The sequence below is a fragment of the Epithele typhae genome, assembly GCF_022376455.1.
Source record: "Epithele typhae strain CBS 203.58 chromosome Unknown BXZ73scaffold_56, whole genome shotgun sequence".
Classification (NCBI taxonomy): domain Eukaryota; kingdom Fungi; phylum Basidiomycota; class Agaricomycetes; order Polyporales; family Epitheliaceae; genus Epithele; species Epithele typhae.
The window spans coordinates 105,765-119,357 of record NW_025954247.1 but is presented as its reverse complement, the minus strand read 5'-3'; the positions used below and the strand labels follow the sequence as shown (position 1 = coordinate 119,357).

The 13,593-nt window shown below is 60.9% G+C and overlaps 6 protein-coding genes across 6 annotated transcripts; 4 read left to right on the top strand and 2 right to left on the bottom strand.

Annotated features, from left to right (window-relative positions):
- Window positions 1-71: 71 nt before the first annotated feature.
- On the top strand, window positions 72-2,289 carry BXZ73DRAFT_52360 (cytoplasmic protein; the record flags this gene model as incomplete). Its single annotated transcript, XM_048020800.1, has 8 exons — window positions 72-298; window positions 419-803; window positions 864-906; window positions 960-1,114; window positions 1,167-1,356; window positions 1,407-1,545; window positions 1,599-1,668; window positions 1,726-2,289. The coding sequence occupies 8 exons, from the start codon at window positions 72-74 to the stop codon at window positions 2,287-2,289; spliced, it is 1,773 nt and encodes a 590-aa protein (XP_047874349.1).
- Window positions 2,290-2,815: 526 nt separating this feature from the next.
- On the top strand, window positions 2,816-3,487 carry BXZ73DRAFT_9364 (uncharacterized protein; the record flags this gene model as incomplete). Its single annotated transcript, XM_048026691.1, has 4 exons — window positions 2,816-2,998; window positions 3,057-3,171; window positions 3,212-3,298; window positions 3,351-3,487. Coding segments are annotated over 4 exons (522 nt in total), but the record flags the coding sequence as incomplete, so codon positions are not given.
- A 3,379-nt stretch (window positions 3,488-6,866) lies between these two features.
- On the bottom strand, window positions 6,867-7,738 carry BXZ73DRAFT_92011 (uncharacterized protein; the record flags this gene model as incomplete). The annotated part of the gene is made up of 4 exons (XM_048026209.1): window positions 6,867-7,045; window positions 7,135-7,370; window positions 7,423-7,570; window positions 7,624-7,738. The coding sequence occupies 4 exons, from the start codon at window positions 7,736-7,738 to the stop codon at window positions 6,867-6,869; spliced, it is 678 nt and encodes a 225-aa protein (XP_047874347.1).
- A 2,245-nt stretch (window positions 7,739-9,983) lies between these two features.
- On the top strand, window positions 9,984-11,001 carry BXZ73DRAFT_52366 (glycoside hydrolase family 12 protein; the record flags this gene model as incomplete). The annotated part of the gene is made up of 3 exons (XM_048020801.1): window positions 9,984-10,319; window positions 10,507-10,821; window positions 10,876-11,001. 3 exons carry the CDS (start codon window positions 9,984-9,986, stop codon window positions 10,999-11,001), a joined length of 777 nt encoding a protein of 258 aa, XP_047874346.1.
- Window positions 11,002-11,293: 292 nt separating this feature from the next.
- BXZ73DRAFT_104812 (fungal hydrophobin) lies at window positions 11,294-11,729 on the bottom strand (the record flags this gene model as incomplete). Its single annotated transcript, XM_048016027.1, has 3 exons — window positions 11,294-11,335; window positions 11,396-11,557; window positions 11,625-11,729. The coding sequence occupies 3 exons, from the start codon at window positions 11,727-11,729 to the stop codon at window positions 11,294-11,296; spliced, it is 309 nt and encodes a 102-aa protein (XP_047874345.1).
- An 873-nt stretch (window positions 11,730-12,602) lies between these two features.
- BXZ73DRAFT_92009 (Mss4-like protein) lies at window positions 12,603-13,307 on the top strand (the record flags this gene model as incomplete). The annotated part of the gene is made up of 3 exons (XM_048026208.1): window positions 12,603-12,666; window positions 12,773-12,865; window positions 12,931-13,307. 3 exons carry the CDS (start codon window positions 12,603-12,605, stop codon window positions 13,305-13,307), a joined length of 534 nt encoding a protein of 177 aa, XP_047874344.1.
- Between the last annotated feature and the right edge of the window lie 286 nt (window positions 13,308-13,593).

Here is a 13,593-nt window from a genome sequence, read left to right as displayed (position 1 = left end):
TCCAAACTCTAAGTGACTCCACTCTGTCCTCTGCGCCTCCTTGATCTTGGTTATCCCCGCGCGCAAGCACCATGGCGAACGACATAAAGAAATACCCGCCTCCCGACCCCATCCTCCTCACACTCTTCGCGAATCGCTTCATGAGCGTCGCGGAGGCGATGGGTCGCTCGCTCCAGCAGACTGCAATCAGTACCAACATCAAGGAGCGGCTCGACTTCTCGTGTGCGCTCTTTGCGCCGGATGGTGACCTCGTCGCGAATGCGCCGTTCATCCCCATCCACCTTGGGTCGATGAGCTTGTGAGTTTATTCCTTCCTCGTTCGCATCGCCTCCCCTCTTCCCTTGTCCTTCTTTCCCGGACGGGGTAATGCTGCTCGCAGGGAAGAATGGACGCTGATACCGCGAAATGCGCTTTTCAGCGCGGTGCGGTATCAAATGCAACTGCACGCTGCGACACTCAAGCCAGGCGACGTGCTCATGACGAACTCCCCGCATGCCGGTGGTTCGCACCTCCCCGACATCACGATCATCTCACCTGTCTTCGACTCGACCGCGTCCAAGATCATCTTCTTCACTGCGTCGCGTGGACACCACGCCGATATCGGCGGAATCCTCCCCGGGTCGATGCCCCCGACGTCGAAGACGATCTTTGAGGAGGGCGCGCACATCAAGAGCTTCAAGCTTGTACGGGAGGGTGTCTTCGACAGCGAGAACCTGTACAAGTACATGGTTGATGAGCCAGCGCAGTACCCTGGGAGCTCTGGATGCAGGAACATCAGGGATGTCGAGAGCGACTTGAAAGCAGTGAGTACACATGGCGCTTCGAGTTTTTCGGGAATATGGACAATGAATGCGCGCGGGTAGCAAGTTGCGGCGAACCACAAAGGCATCCAGCTCATCCACCAGAGTAAGCTTTTTTCCCCAAGTGTAGTCAGGGAGTCAGCTCATAGACTCTGGTAGTTGTGGACGACTACGGCCTGGAGACTGTGCAAGAGTATATGCACCACATCCGTGCCAACGCCGAGATGTCGGTCCGCAACCTCCTGCGCGACGTTGTGAAGCGTGCTGGCTCAAACATTCTCGAGGCCATCGACTATCTGGATGATGGATCGCCGGTGTGTTGCTTCGTTATAGTTTATACTCGGTGGTCTGATGCGTGTCGTGCAGATCCAGCTCAAGGTCGAGATTGACGAGAAGGAAGGGTCTGCAGTACTCGACTTCGCTGGCACAGGATGCGAAATTCGAGGCAACCTCAACGCGCCCATCTCCGTCGTGCATTCTGCCGTCATCTATTCCATGCGCGCGATGCTTGACATGGACATTCCTCTCAACGCTGGTTGCCTTGTCCCGATCACTGGTGCGCACCATAGAACTGTCTTTCATCCGTGTTTTCATACCGTTTCCCAGTGCTGATTCCGGACGGCTCTCTGCTCTGCCCATCTGCAACTGCTGCTGTTTGTGGAGGAAACGTTCTAACTTCGCAAAGGATCGTGGATGTTGTTCTCAAGGCATTCCACGCCTGTGCGGCCAGCCAAGGGTGCACGAAGTAAGCAAGTTTCCTACACGGAACTCGATAGCACATACTGATGCGGATCGCAGCAACCTCACCTTCGGTGCTGGTGGCAAGGACCAGGATGGCAAGAACATCGTGGGTTGGGGCTACTACGAGGTGCGCACCTTCTCCCCGTCCCCTCGTCCCCAGACCAACGACACTTGACTTCTCCAGACCATCGCCGGCGGCTCCGGCGCAGGCCCCGGCTGGCACGGCACCGACGGCGTGCACACGCACATCACCAACACGCGCATCGGCGACGTCGAGATCCTCGAGCGCCGTTACCCAGTGCTCGTCCACCGCTTCGGCCTGCGCTCCGGCTCGGGCGGCCGCGGGCGCTGGCGCGGCGGCGATGGTGTCGTCCGCGAGCTCGAGTTCTCCGAGCCGCTCCAGGTCTCGATCCTCTCCGAGCGCCGCACGCGCCAGCCGTACGGGCTCGAAGGTGGTGAGCCCGGCGCGCTCGGGCGGAACACGTGGGTGAAACGGCCTCGGAAGGAGGACGGGGACCTCGCGGAGGGCGTCGAGGAGGCGGAGGCGGAGTCGAGGAAGATCAACATTGGAGGGAAGGCGACGGTGTGGATGGGTAAGGGCGATAGGTTGCTCATCGAGACGCCGGGCGCGGGGGCGTGGGGTGCGCCGCAGGAGGGGACGGATGATGGGTGTGGACTCGAACATGTGAAGGCGTGGGCTCCGAGAGGGAGTCTGGCGGAGCGTGAGTCAGCGCAGGCAGCGTTCTGAAGGTGGTCGAAAAGAGATGGAAAGTATCAAGCAGCTAAAGCTGTTCAATGTTCGATGTTGTATCATCATCCCGTTCTGCTCGCACATTAGTTTGCACGGACGACCACGATGTGTGCAGGTTATAGGTCTGCAGTTTCAAAAGGTGAGTGAAAGCCGTAGCCATGTCCGTGTCCAACACTGACACACGGAACCACAGTTGGCATCTTGTCAAGGCGCTGTTCGTCTACCCGGAGTGGAGCAACGGTAGCCGAGGCCGGGAAAGTCAGTGAGCGTGGTGCATCTCGCTCGTTTCACGCGATCGGGTGTTCGGTTGCGTCACCGCTAGGCAGTGGCGCATTCGGCGAGCAGCCTTTTGTCGACCGACAAATCTTCCAAGCACAATATTAGACGGACGCTCTTCGCGACACCGCGCCGTCGCTCCACAACCCATGTCGGTCCGCTGAGATCGTCTCTCCTTTGCTCTTGCCCTCACTCTCCCCTCCTCGTGCCCACACATGCTATGCCTCACAAGCAGGGGTACCAGCACTCCCGCTTCTACAAACTGTCTACCAGGGCGGTGGCCACTATCGTCGTCTTCGGTGCCGTGGCCTGCATCATCGTCACCGCCGTCGGCGGAGCGTATCCGGAGGCCGGCCATGCGTCGAACGTCGTCGCGCCACGGACGGGAGACGTATGGAATGTCGGGGAGCTGCATACGGTGCAATGGTGCGTCGCCCTTGGATCTTGCTTGAAACGCATCTAACCCCACTCCCTCTCACGACAGGAAGCTACAGAACATCGATGCTACCAACAGCTCTGGGCAGCCGCTCCTGGGCATGCTCATCCTCTCGTACTCTGGCGGAGTCCCCGATTCGCATGTGCTCCTTGGACGTGAGCGCGTTCGTTTTTTGCGCCTTGTTTCCCGTATGCTCAAGCCTCCCAGATCTCACGGACCTGTTCCCAATCACTGACAGGCTGGCCAACGTCATGGTTCCCTCCGTCCCTACACGAGACGATTACTCTCTCTACCGTATGTTATCCCAAGCTCTTCAAATGTGCGCATGAGCTCAGCTCTGCGCTAGTGTTTTGCCACGATAACCACGACGCGTCTAGCTGGAGCGGGGACTTTACCATCTTCAACCCAGACGACGTCGCTGGCATCGACAAGCCCCGCCCGGATGACATCGTGGTCACAACCGCCCCGCCGATTTCGGTCACGGTCTCCCTCTCATCGACGATCTCGGACAGCGCGCTCTCGACTATGAGCGTCGCCGCGAACGCTTCAACGTCCGGCAAAGCTCAGCCTACCGTCCTCGATCACGAGGCCCATGACGAGGATGGCCCTGACGACGGCGATGACGAAGATGACAGTGGTACGACCTCGTTGACAGTAGCTCGTATCGCACTGTCCACGTTCGCTTCGACTGCTACTGTGACTTCGACTGCGACTTCGATTTCGACTGCGACGGCGACTGCGACTGCGACTGCATCCGTAACTTCGATTTCAACTGCGGCAGTGACGGCATCACCTACGGCCACGGCAGGAAGCGCTCAGGAGGACACCACCTCTGTGAGCGACGACTCACCAGCGGAATCTGGCCCGGGGCCGCTGAATCGCATGCGACGGAGGTATCCGAGGACTTACTCGCTCGATTCACGATAGTTCCGATTGCTTTCGATGACTGGATATGCGGACCTTTGCACACTACCTTTTATGACCACACGATCACTACATTCCTTCAGCTATGTAGCATGTACTATATACCACATCTTAGACGCATACACTCGGCTGGATCATACTACTACTACGGACATTTTAACTCATCTACCGCATGGACTACAGCTATTAGTGACATCTTGTCTTGGATACAATTCTATGGTTGGTCCCTTGAACTCCCCTCCTTGAGTCTATCTTGTTGAACCGATGAAGTTGGAGCGTTTTGGTGGATCATATGCAATGACGTCATTACATATCGTTTGGATGAGTGCTGTCAACTGTGGCGTCTAAATAACGCGCCCGCTCTCGACGGCATCAAGCATTCCTCACTCACCGCTCTTACAGTTCTTAACACATGGATGCCGATCGCTACAACGAAATAGATTCACAGATATTCCTCAGTACTCTTCCAGCTGGCTCCAGTCTCGTCTGGGTGATATGGGCTTGGCTCTCCATTATATTACTCTACATTCCAGTGATCATTTTCTCCACGCCCATGACAGTATGCATCACTGTATATGATTCTAGAACCTCTCAGGCTCCTGTCTACGGTAGTAATTGGTCCATACATTCGCATTGTCTTACACTAGCTAGCAACACAGCTCCTTTTCTCATTTTCGTGCTTCCGGGCCCGGTGTTCGAGAGGCTGCATGCCGTAGGCGGCTCGCACTTCAAGCTTCAAGGTCGACGGCGGCCTTACGTCTTATTATGTGACGGCCGAGGGCGAGCCTATGCTTTCGCCGTCGACGAGTATCGTTTGAGAAAATACGCGCGGCGAAACAAAGACGGCACTAGGGTCACCAGAGGATAACGCACAAGCAGTATCTACCGTCCGCACAGCCGTCTCTACGCCGAACCTCGAACTCGCTATGTATAATCCTGCCACGCCAAGCTCATCCTCGACCCTCCCTGCTGCGCGCGCGCACAGCTCCAGCCTCTTGACGTTCTTCCCCCGCGCTACGGTCTGCCGAAGGCCGTGAGCACGCGCGCAGCGCATCTCTGGGAACCGCGGGGTGTGCCCGCGCTGCGCAGTCCAGTTGAGTCCAGCGGGAAGTCGCCGCCGCGGCGGGCGGCGGGTAGGATGGGGGCGTGCATGATCTGCGGGGCAGTGCAGCGCAGTTCGGTTGTCTGGCGGAAAGCTTGAGGAGGAGGAGGTAAAGGGGCGACCCGAGCAGCCTGCATACCCACGAGATGCGGTCGTCGTACAGGGCTGCGCCTCCTTCGCTGCTTCTGCGACTGTGTAGCCGCAGAACACGCTTGGGCGGCCATGTACGGCTACCTCTCTTCCCAGTGCTCGTTTAGGTGGTGGCGGGGTGCGGATTTCGGAACAGAGCGGCTGGGGACGAGACCAGCCTCCTCGCGGCATTCTGTGTGCGCGGTGGGCGCGCGGCGAACCGGGTTGCCGTACGTTGCCGTATTTTCACTGGTCGAGGATGCGCACGACCACAGCGCGGCGTCCGAGGTCACGGACCCGCACTCGCGCTTCCTCAGCATCCCCGCATCTACACGCTTGCGTCTCTTCACAGCGCGTGCCAGGGTTGGTCCTATTCAGTGCAGCTGCTCAGTGGGCGGCGCGTGTGCCCTGCCGAGTTGAGGGACACTGTGCGCTGGCCTCGTCGCCGCGCCGCGTCATCGATAGACGACGCGTCTCTGTGTTGCCCGGCGCGCGTGATGGGAGAAGGGGGAGGAAGTACAAGTGAGTTCGGCGCCCGCGCACTTCTCGAGATGGATGGAGGGAGGGGCGGCCGGCCGGCCAGTGCTTGCGAGCCTTCGCTTGATAGACCTTATCTGTCATCTGTAGCTAGCAGGTCAGGTGCGTTCTTCTGTGTGCCCGTGGGCGGGGCGGCGTGCAGTAAGGAAGACGTCCCTGGCTCGTCTGGGCGTCGGCCTAGGGCTATGTAGCAGCTCCAGCCGCATCTTGAGTCTTCACCATCGCCGTAGCGTCTGCGTTCCAGTCGGCGCTGGCGCCTCGTGCTCCGTAGTCGCGTCTTCCGTCCCCGAGCTCCTGCCTCTCGTCGCTTCGGCCTCCAGGCAGTGTTTGTAGAAGACGCCAAGCGCCATGGCGGAGAGGGGCGGTCCGGCGCCAGTACAGCTTCCGCTATGGGATCAATAAAGGAAGTCTAGGGGAGCGTGCTCCTGTGTGCTCCGCAACGACCGGCGCCCGGGCGTCGCGGCGACAGAGAGGAGGCGTTCGGGGGATGACGAGATGTCACTGTCAGGCAGGCGCGGATGGGGGGCGCGCGAAGAGTTCGGTCAGACCGCCAGAGCTCCCGCCGGGTTCAACTTGGGAGTAGTCTTGAGCGGTGTGTCTCAGGTGTCGCCTGCGGCCAGGGTGAACAATGCACAGACCTCGCGTGTCGGTCGGGCTCCTGCGTGAGTCAGGTGGGCGGTCGTCAGCTTCACGAACGCGACGGGCGACAGGGCGACCGATGAAAATTTGAAACCTGACACCGGCGCACCGCATGTGGTCCCGCTGACCCAAGCCGGGCGGAGATCGCCCGTTCCTGGCGCGCGCAACGAATGCCGTGCGAGAGCGTGCTGGTTGACTTTGATGAGAGCAGGCCGCGCGGCGTGATGGAAGGTTGAAAGCGTGATATAGGAGATGTAGTAAGTAGTAAACCGAAATCAAGTCCGTGGCGGGTGAGAGATACAGCGTGATAGATAGTGAGGAAAACAACGTGAAGGGGGCACACACACCCACGAGGCGGGACACGACCTCGCTCGTGGCGGGGCGGGGGGCTTAAGGTACATTACCCGGTGGTCCAAGTAATCTTTCTCCGATCTTTATCGGCGCGTCGTACATTTCGGATCCCTCCAACATCTCCCTCTCCGCGACAGCAGCAGCGCTCGACGGGGGCTCGAAAACCCGGCGCGGGGCCGCTTATGCACGGGCACCGAACGCGTGCTGGTTGTCGGAGTAAGGGTAATGGCCGCTCTCGGGGAGAAGACCCTCCTTGGCCTCGTAGGTGCCGCCAGATGTGGGGTTGAGGCGGAAGTCGTGGCGGTACTCGCGCTCGTCCTCGAGCTGAGTGACATAGCGGCGGATGACGATGACGATGTCTGCGGGGAAAATAAGAGTCAGCATGTGTGTAGGGATGGACGCCCACATTTCCGCGGAAAGGCATGCAACGGAGGAGTGGAATGCTCACAGAGAGAGACGAGCCACCAGACAACGGTCCAGGCGATGTAGCCGACCTTCTGGCCCGTGCTGAGATGCGACTCGAGGCAGGACTTGGTGCCGTCGATGGTGACGCAAAGGGGCTTGGAGGAGAAGACGGCGTACATGGACAAGCCCAGACCGACGGTGTCGAGGATGAAGATGATGATGGTCATGAACGAATACGCCTTCACCATGCGGCGGTTGCGGATGACGGCGCCGACGAAGCTGAGCGAAAGGGTGAGCGGAGGTGCTGCGAGTGGATGTATGAGAGACTGACCCGAAGAAGGACATGAGAGCGACGATGGTGAAGATGACGGAGAAGACGATGAACGACCACTTGTATTTCGAGGCAAGCTCGTCAAGCGTCTTCTTGTCTTGGTCGCTAACATTGGTCTCGATCTTGTCAAGCTGGTTGGTGTTGACGACTGAAAAATGGCGGATGAGGACCGATATCGAATGCACAGGGATGGGAACTCACGGTAGACGATGTACCAGCCTACCCCTGCGGTGAGGACGGAGCCGAGGAAGGTGATGAGGGAGAAGAAGAAGACCGCAGCGCGGACGGGGATGCAGAAGCAGAAGTGCTTGGACATGGCGCTGGTCTTCGGGTCGTCTGGGTGTGCGTGCAGGAAGAGGCTGGAAGGTCGTCAGAGGGAGGGAGAAGTCGAAAGCGGAAGCCCTCTGCAGACGAAGGGGGTGGAATGGCAACGGACCGGGGGGAGGCGACATGTTATATAGCCTCTTGATGGCGACTGGAGAGGGTCCTCGCCCGTACCCGAGGCGGCTGTGCGCCTGCGACCGCCCAGGCGCCCCTTCCCCAAATGGCTGCACCGCCCACGGGCCACGCCAGGGGCCCTGCGCCCGCTCCTGCCCGCTCACCGCCTTGCCGCCCCCGCCCGCACCGCTCTCGCCGCTCCCCGGGCCCTCGCCAGCGCACGCCTCCAGACGACGCGCATCGCCCGCGGGCACGCGCAAATAAGCGCAAATCTGCCCATCGATCGCTGTCGCAACACGCAGCTCGCACGAGGCTCGTGAGGGCTCGTGAGGGTGCGCGTCGACCACAAATCAGCGCGAGACAGGGGCCTTTCCGCCGACGAGCTCCATCCAATGCACCGCGCGTCCCCCCGCTCCGTCTGTGGCTGCTTACCCGCTATCCGCCCAGCTATCCGCCTAGCTGCGCTGCGCGCCGCTCATCGCACAGACCTCCGCCGCGATCGGCGAGTGGCAACGTCGCATCGTCGCTCGCGCCCCAGTTGCATCTGTCGTGCGCAAGGATCGACGTCGGTTCGTCGCTCGCCGGTCGGAGACTTTCGTTGGCGGACTGGGCGTTGTTCCGACGCGTCGGACGCCGTGGCCACGAGCCCCCAGCAACGTACGGCAACACTCGCAAGTTGCCCCCCTCCCGGGACCCTATCGACGCCTCCTGCGTCCAGACCAACGTTATCGATTTTGCTGCGCTCCTCGTGCGCACCAGTCGCTTGGCGCGGACTCTCCGCGAGTCGACCCCACGCGAGCACCGTCCGCAGCCACCGTGGTCCAAAGCCCGCATTTTGCCCATCTCCTCTGCATATCACCCTGCACTGGCCCGCATGGCAGTGTTGCTCACCCAAGCGGCGGCCCGAGACGCCCGGAGACTTGGCCACACAGCATATCCAGGCTGAGACTTCTGCACAACGGGCGAGGCGGAACAGGCCTCCACGACCCCCGGCACAGCAGTGATCCAACAACCACCCGACGCCAGGTGCGTAAGGTATCGTGATTGATAGATGCTACCATTCCAGACACCTCCACCCGATATCCTCTCTTGCAGCTCTTGCTTCCGTCCACTCTGACATCCGCGCCGCCTCCCCTCGCCCGCACCTCCGCCTCGTCATCCGTGCACCAGCATCCGACTCCGCTTTGTCCGCCTATCGCGCATGCTGGGAGCGCCGAAGACGCGGAGCGGGAGTTGATCGCAGCGCGACTTCCGTCGCTCGCTCTAGCAAGATGGACAAGTGAACAAGGACTCTCCGACATCATCGTAATCCGGCGACTCTAGGTCGGCTTACATCCGCTCCTCGGTCTGCACTCGTCACCGGACCTCCATGGCCTCCGTCAACTGACGCATGGGTTTATGTTGGTGTCGGGCACAGCCCACTCCGACGACCGTCCGTGTTGAAACGTATAGAAATTTAGGGTAAGTGGCAGCAATTTTTTCCCATCTCATACTAGTTTTGACGTCAAAGCTCCGCTCCTATAGTAGAACTGCATGGTATCAAGGAAATAATCACGTGCGTCGATATTGCAGGTGTGAATGATTTCAGACCATCCTCTTGCACTCAAGATGTCTACAAAATGGCACATTCGACTTTTCAAGCCATCCCTCCCTCCTCATACAACCGTCATATGCAAGAGTTCGCCTGCTTTGATCACCACTTGCACGACGCGGCGTCTCGGGCCGTCCGGGCCGCCCCCGTGTTCAGTCCCGGTTGCGACCTCGTCACCGCAAACACCGTCTCCCGAGCGTTGTCACGTCCCCGCGACTTGATGAGGACGTTTTCAGGCCCCGGTCGCCTTCTAATAAGTCCGAGGATCCCGCTCATCCTCTCCAGACTGGCTCGCCCGACGGCGCACGTGCTGCGCGTAGACGGAACTCCACCATATGAGCGAGATATAGGCGTGTGTTTCCCCGTCGCCGTCAGGTCCTCGCCCCCGCCGCCGTCCCTCGTGCGCGCGACAGATCATGCGCGCGCGTCGCGCCGCGGCGCATATAACGTCCCGTCTCGCCAGCGTACTCCCCGGTTCCCCAAGGACGCCACCCCCGCCTCTGTTCCTTCTACCGCCAACGGGCCTTGCAAGATGTTCTCGAAGCCGCTCGCGCTCCTCCCCCTCCTCGCGCTCCTCGCGCCCGCCCTCGCGCGCCCCGCCGCGGACGCCGCGCAGATCGACACCTCGTCGCACTGCGGACAGTGGGACACCGTGTCCGCGGCGCCGTACTCGCTCCTGCTCGACCAGTGGGGCGCGTCCGGCGCGTCGTCCGGCTCGCAGTGCGCGAACCTCGTCAGCCAGAGCGGGAGCACGATCGCGTGGAAGACGACGTGGAAGTGGACGGGCGGGAGCGGCGTGAAGAGCTTCACGAACATCCAGCTCAACCAGGGCCTCAACAAGCAGCTCAGCGCGATCTCGAGCATGCCCGTGCGTCGCGTCTTCTCTCTTTCCTATTCTCTTTGTCTGGCCGGGCTCCGGGGGTGGCACGCGCGGGCGAGGTGCGCGTGATGCAGATGCGCGTCGCGCGTGTGATCACACACATGTACCAGCCCCCTCCCCTCCCTCTCCTTTCGCGCATGCAGTACACACGCTAACCCTCCCGCGCTCCGTACAGACGACCTGGACGTGGTCGCAGTCGACGTCGGGCTCGATCGTCGCCGACGTCGCGTACGACCTCTTCACCGCCAACTCCGCCGGCGGCTCGAACGTGAACGAGATCATGGTCTGGCTCGCGAACTTCAACGCCGGCCCGATCTCGGCCCAGTACGGCTCCGACGGGAAGCCCGTCCCCGTCGCCTCCGCCGTCTCGCTCGCCGGCCACTCCTGGAACCTGTACCACGGCAGCAACGGCGCGAACGCCGTCTGGTCCTTCCTCCCCACCTCGGGCACGATCCAGAGCTTCAGCGGGGACCTCAAGACGTTCTTGAACGTGGGTCGCTCCCGCGCGCTCGGGTTGCTCTTACGTGCTGACGCGCGGTTGTAGTACCTTGTACAGCACGAGGGCGTGAGCTCGTCGCAGTACCTCGTCACCGCGCAAGCGGGCACCGAGCCGACCTCGGGCTCTGCCACGCTCACCACGTACGTCTTCGGTCTCGCTGTTCCGCGCTGAGCGGTTGTGCTGACGAGGGCTCATCGCCATGCAGGTCTGCATACAGCCTTGCTATTAACTGAGCGGATAAGGGGGAACCGTGTACTTGTGTCTTATCCCAGACTTCAAAAGCACGAGGAAATGTATTAGTAACGCTGGAATGCAAAGCCTCGAAACCTTCCATTGTTCGTTGACAGACAATGGACACTCAAAGAGACGATCGGAAGAGGCATGCATTCATGATTCATCCAAGAACATTAGTCATGGGATATCCTAACGGCCCCATCCAAGTACCCTAACCATCCAGATCCACCTAGAGCTCAACGGGAACGCAGCCGATGGAGATGAGCCCGCCCTGTCGAATGCACCAGCGTAAGACTTCTAGTGACAACCCACGAAAGAGCGCGCTACTTACGACGTTGTTGTTCTCGCAGCAGACAGCGTTGGAGCTGCACGAGCTGCCGGAGCCGACGCCGACGACGCTCAGCGGGGAGCACTGGAGGCCGACCATGGCGGTCACGTCCTGGACCACGACTCCGAGCACGGAGAGGATGCCGGCGACGGAGGGGGAAGAGGCCTGCAGCGACCGCCAACAAGGCATCAGCAAACACGCACGGCGTCAGGAGAGAGGCGGGTGGACGCACCGACTCGACGCTGTTGCAGCACTGGACGGGGCCGGTCGAGCACGACTGGGCGGCCGCGAGGACGGGGAGCGCGAGGAGAGTGGCAGCGGCGACGCGGGCGAACATGGCGAAGACTCGAAGAGTGAAGGATGGGAATGAGATGTGGAGAGGGTTTGAGTGTTCGTGTGCTAGGCTGCGTCGGCGGGAGGCTGCGAACTGGAGACCTTACTCAGGAGGAGGGGGTGCGTTTTATACGACGAGGACGGGAGGCGCGGTCGCCTCAGGTATCCCGCCAAGATTCCGCCGTCAGGCTGCGTCCCGCGCACATAGCCGCGGTCTCTGGGGGCAAGGAGGCAAGCGGGGTGCTGTCACCGCGCCCGCGTCGTAACGAACCACCCTTCACCGCGTAGGGAATTGGCGCGGTGCGCGCCAGAACCGGCGTCGGGTGTCGGCGTAGGGTCAGCAGCGAATCGGGGCTACCGTACTCAAACGCCGCAGGGCCGGGACGGGGCGCGCGGTGGATTTAATTGCTTTACCCTGACACGCCAGATGCAGGAATTTGTCCCGTACGAAAGGTGTCAAGGATGGAATGAGCTCGCGTGATTACGTTGCGGGAAGTATCCCTAAGCGTGGGCCACATTTGCTTTCGTCCTCCACTGTAGGGTCGTCCTTCCGCACGGCATTTGGAAGTTGCGGATGGGTTTTTGTTCCCGGATGATTCTCAAGCGTAGAACATTCCACTGGCAAGACCGCTGTTGTGAGACTGGAGAGTTCGAAGTATGTAATTAGAAGTACTGCAAGCGACACGCCGAGAAGCGCGGCATACAAAAACATAATATCCCCACGTTCGACCGCAAAGCGAGTACTGTAGCCGAACGCTGGAGTGTTTCGGGCATTTGAAGGCGTCCGATCACGCGCTTGGACCGACGCTGGCTGCGAGGAGCACGCCGACCGCCATCCTCGGGAACGCGTCGCGACGCGTTCTTACACTCGCATCACATGACCGTGTCGCGGGAACGCGCGGCGGCGCGGACGGAACGCCGTTTGGCTCAACTCCACGACGGTTCCCTGTAATCACTGCCATCTCGACAGCCCGTAATGGTGAGCGCAGCGTCCAGATAACACAAGGTGATGGTCCTGACACACCCTGCAGACCACAGTCATCAAAGGCTCCTGCTTCTGCGGCGCGGTGTCCTACACCGTCGCCGGCAAACCGCTGCTGAGCGCGTTCTGCCACTGCACAAACTGCCAACGCCTCTCCGGTGCGTCTTGCGCGCGGGTCCTGCCCAGAAGATCTCGCCGCTCACCTTCCTTTCATCTGCTCCAGGCTGCCCCTTCGTGCACACGGTCCACTTCCTCGCCTCCGCGTTCGCCTGGACGCACGCCCCGCCCCCCGGCGGCGACCCCGCGTCCGCGCTCGACGCGTACACGATCCCGGCTAAGCCGTGGAAGACGCGCTACCGCTGCCGCACGTGCGGCGCGTGCGTCGCCTCCGCGAACGCGCGCGCGGAGACGCGGAGCGTGTGGGGCGCGCACCTCGCGCGCACGACAGCGGCGCCGGACGGGGCGGGGCGCATCGCCGACTGGGACGCGGTGCGGCCGACGGCGCACATCTTCTACGGGACGCGGATGCTCGACGTCCCGGACGGGCTGGGAAAGTGGGAGGGGTACGAGGGGAAATCTGCGCGACTCGGGCTCGACTAGTAATAGTTTGAGAGCGGCCATCGATAGCGCACCGATGCGTGTACGTAGTGCGACGCGGGAGCGGTCATTCGGGATGGGGTTGTTGGAGGAGGAGATGGGAGGATTCCGGTTTGATCGAACTCGAGGGAAGCCCAGTCCAAAGAGGTGCAGAGGGTGGAAGTAAGAGTAAAGGCGAGACGGTGGGGCCGGAACAGAGTCAGAGTGGACGAGCTCTAAGATAAGATGGCGGGTCAGGAGAAGTGACAAGCGCCAATCGTGTAAATACCGCGTCTGACCTCCTTTCCCT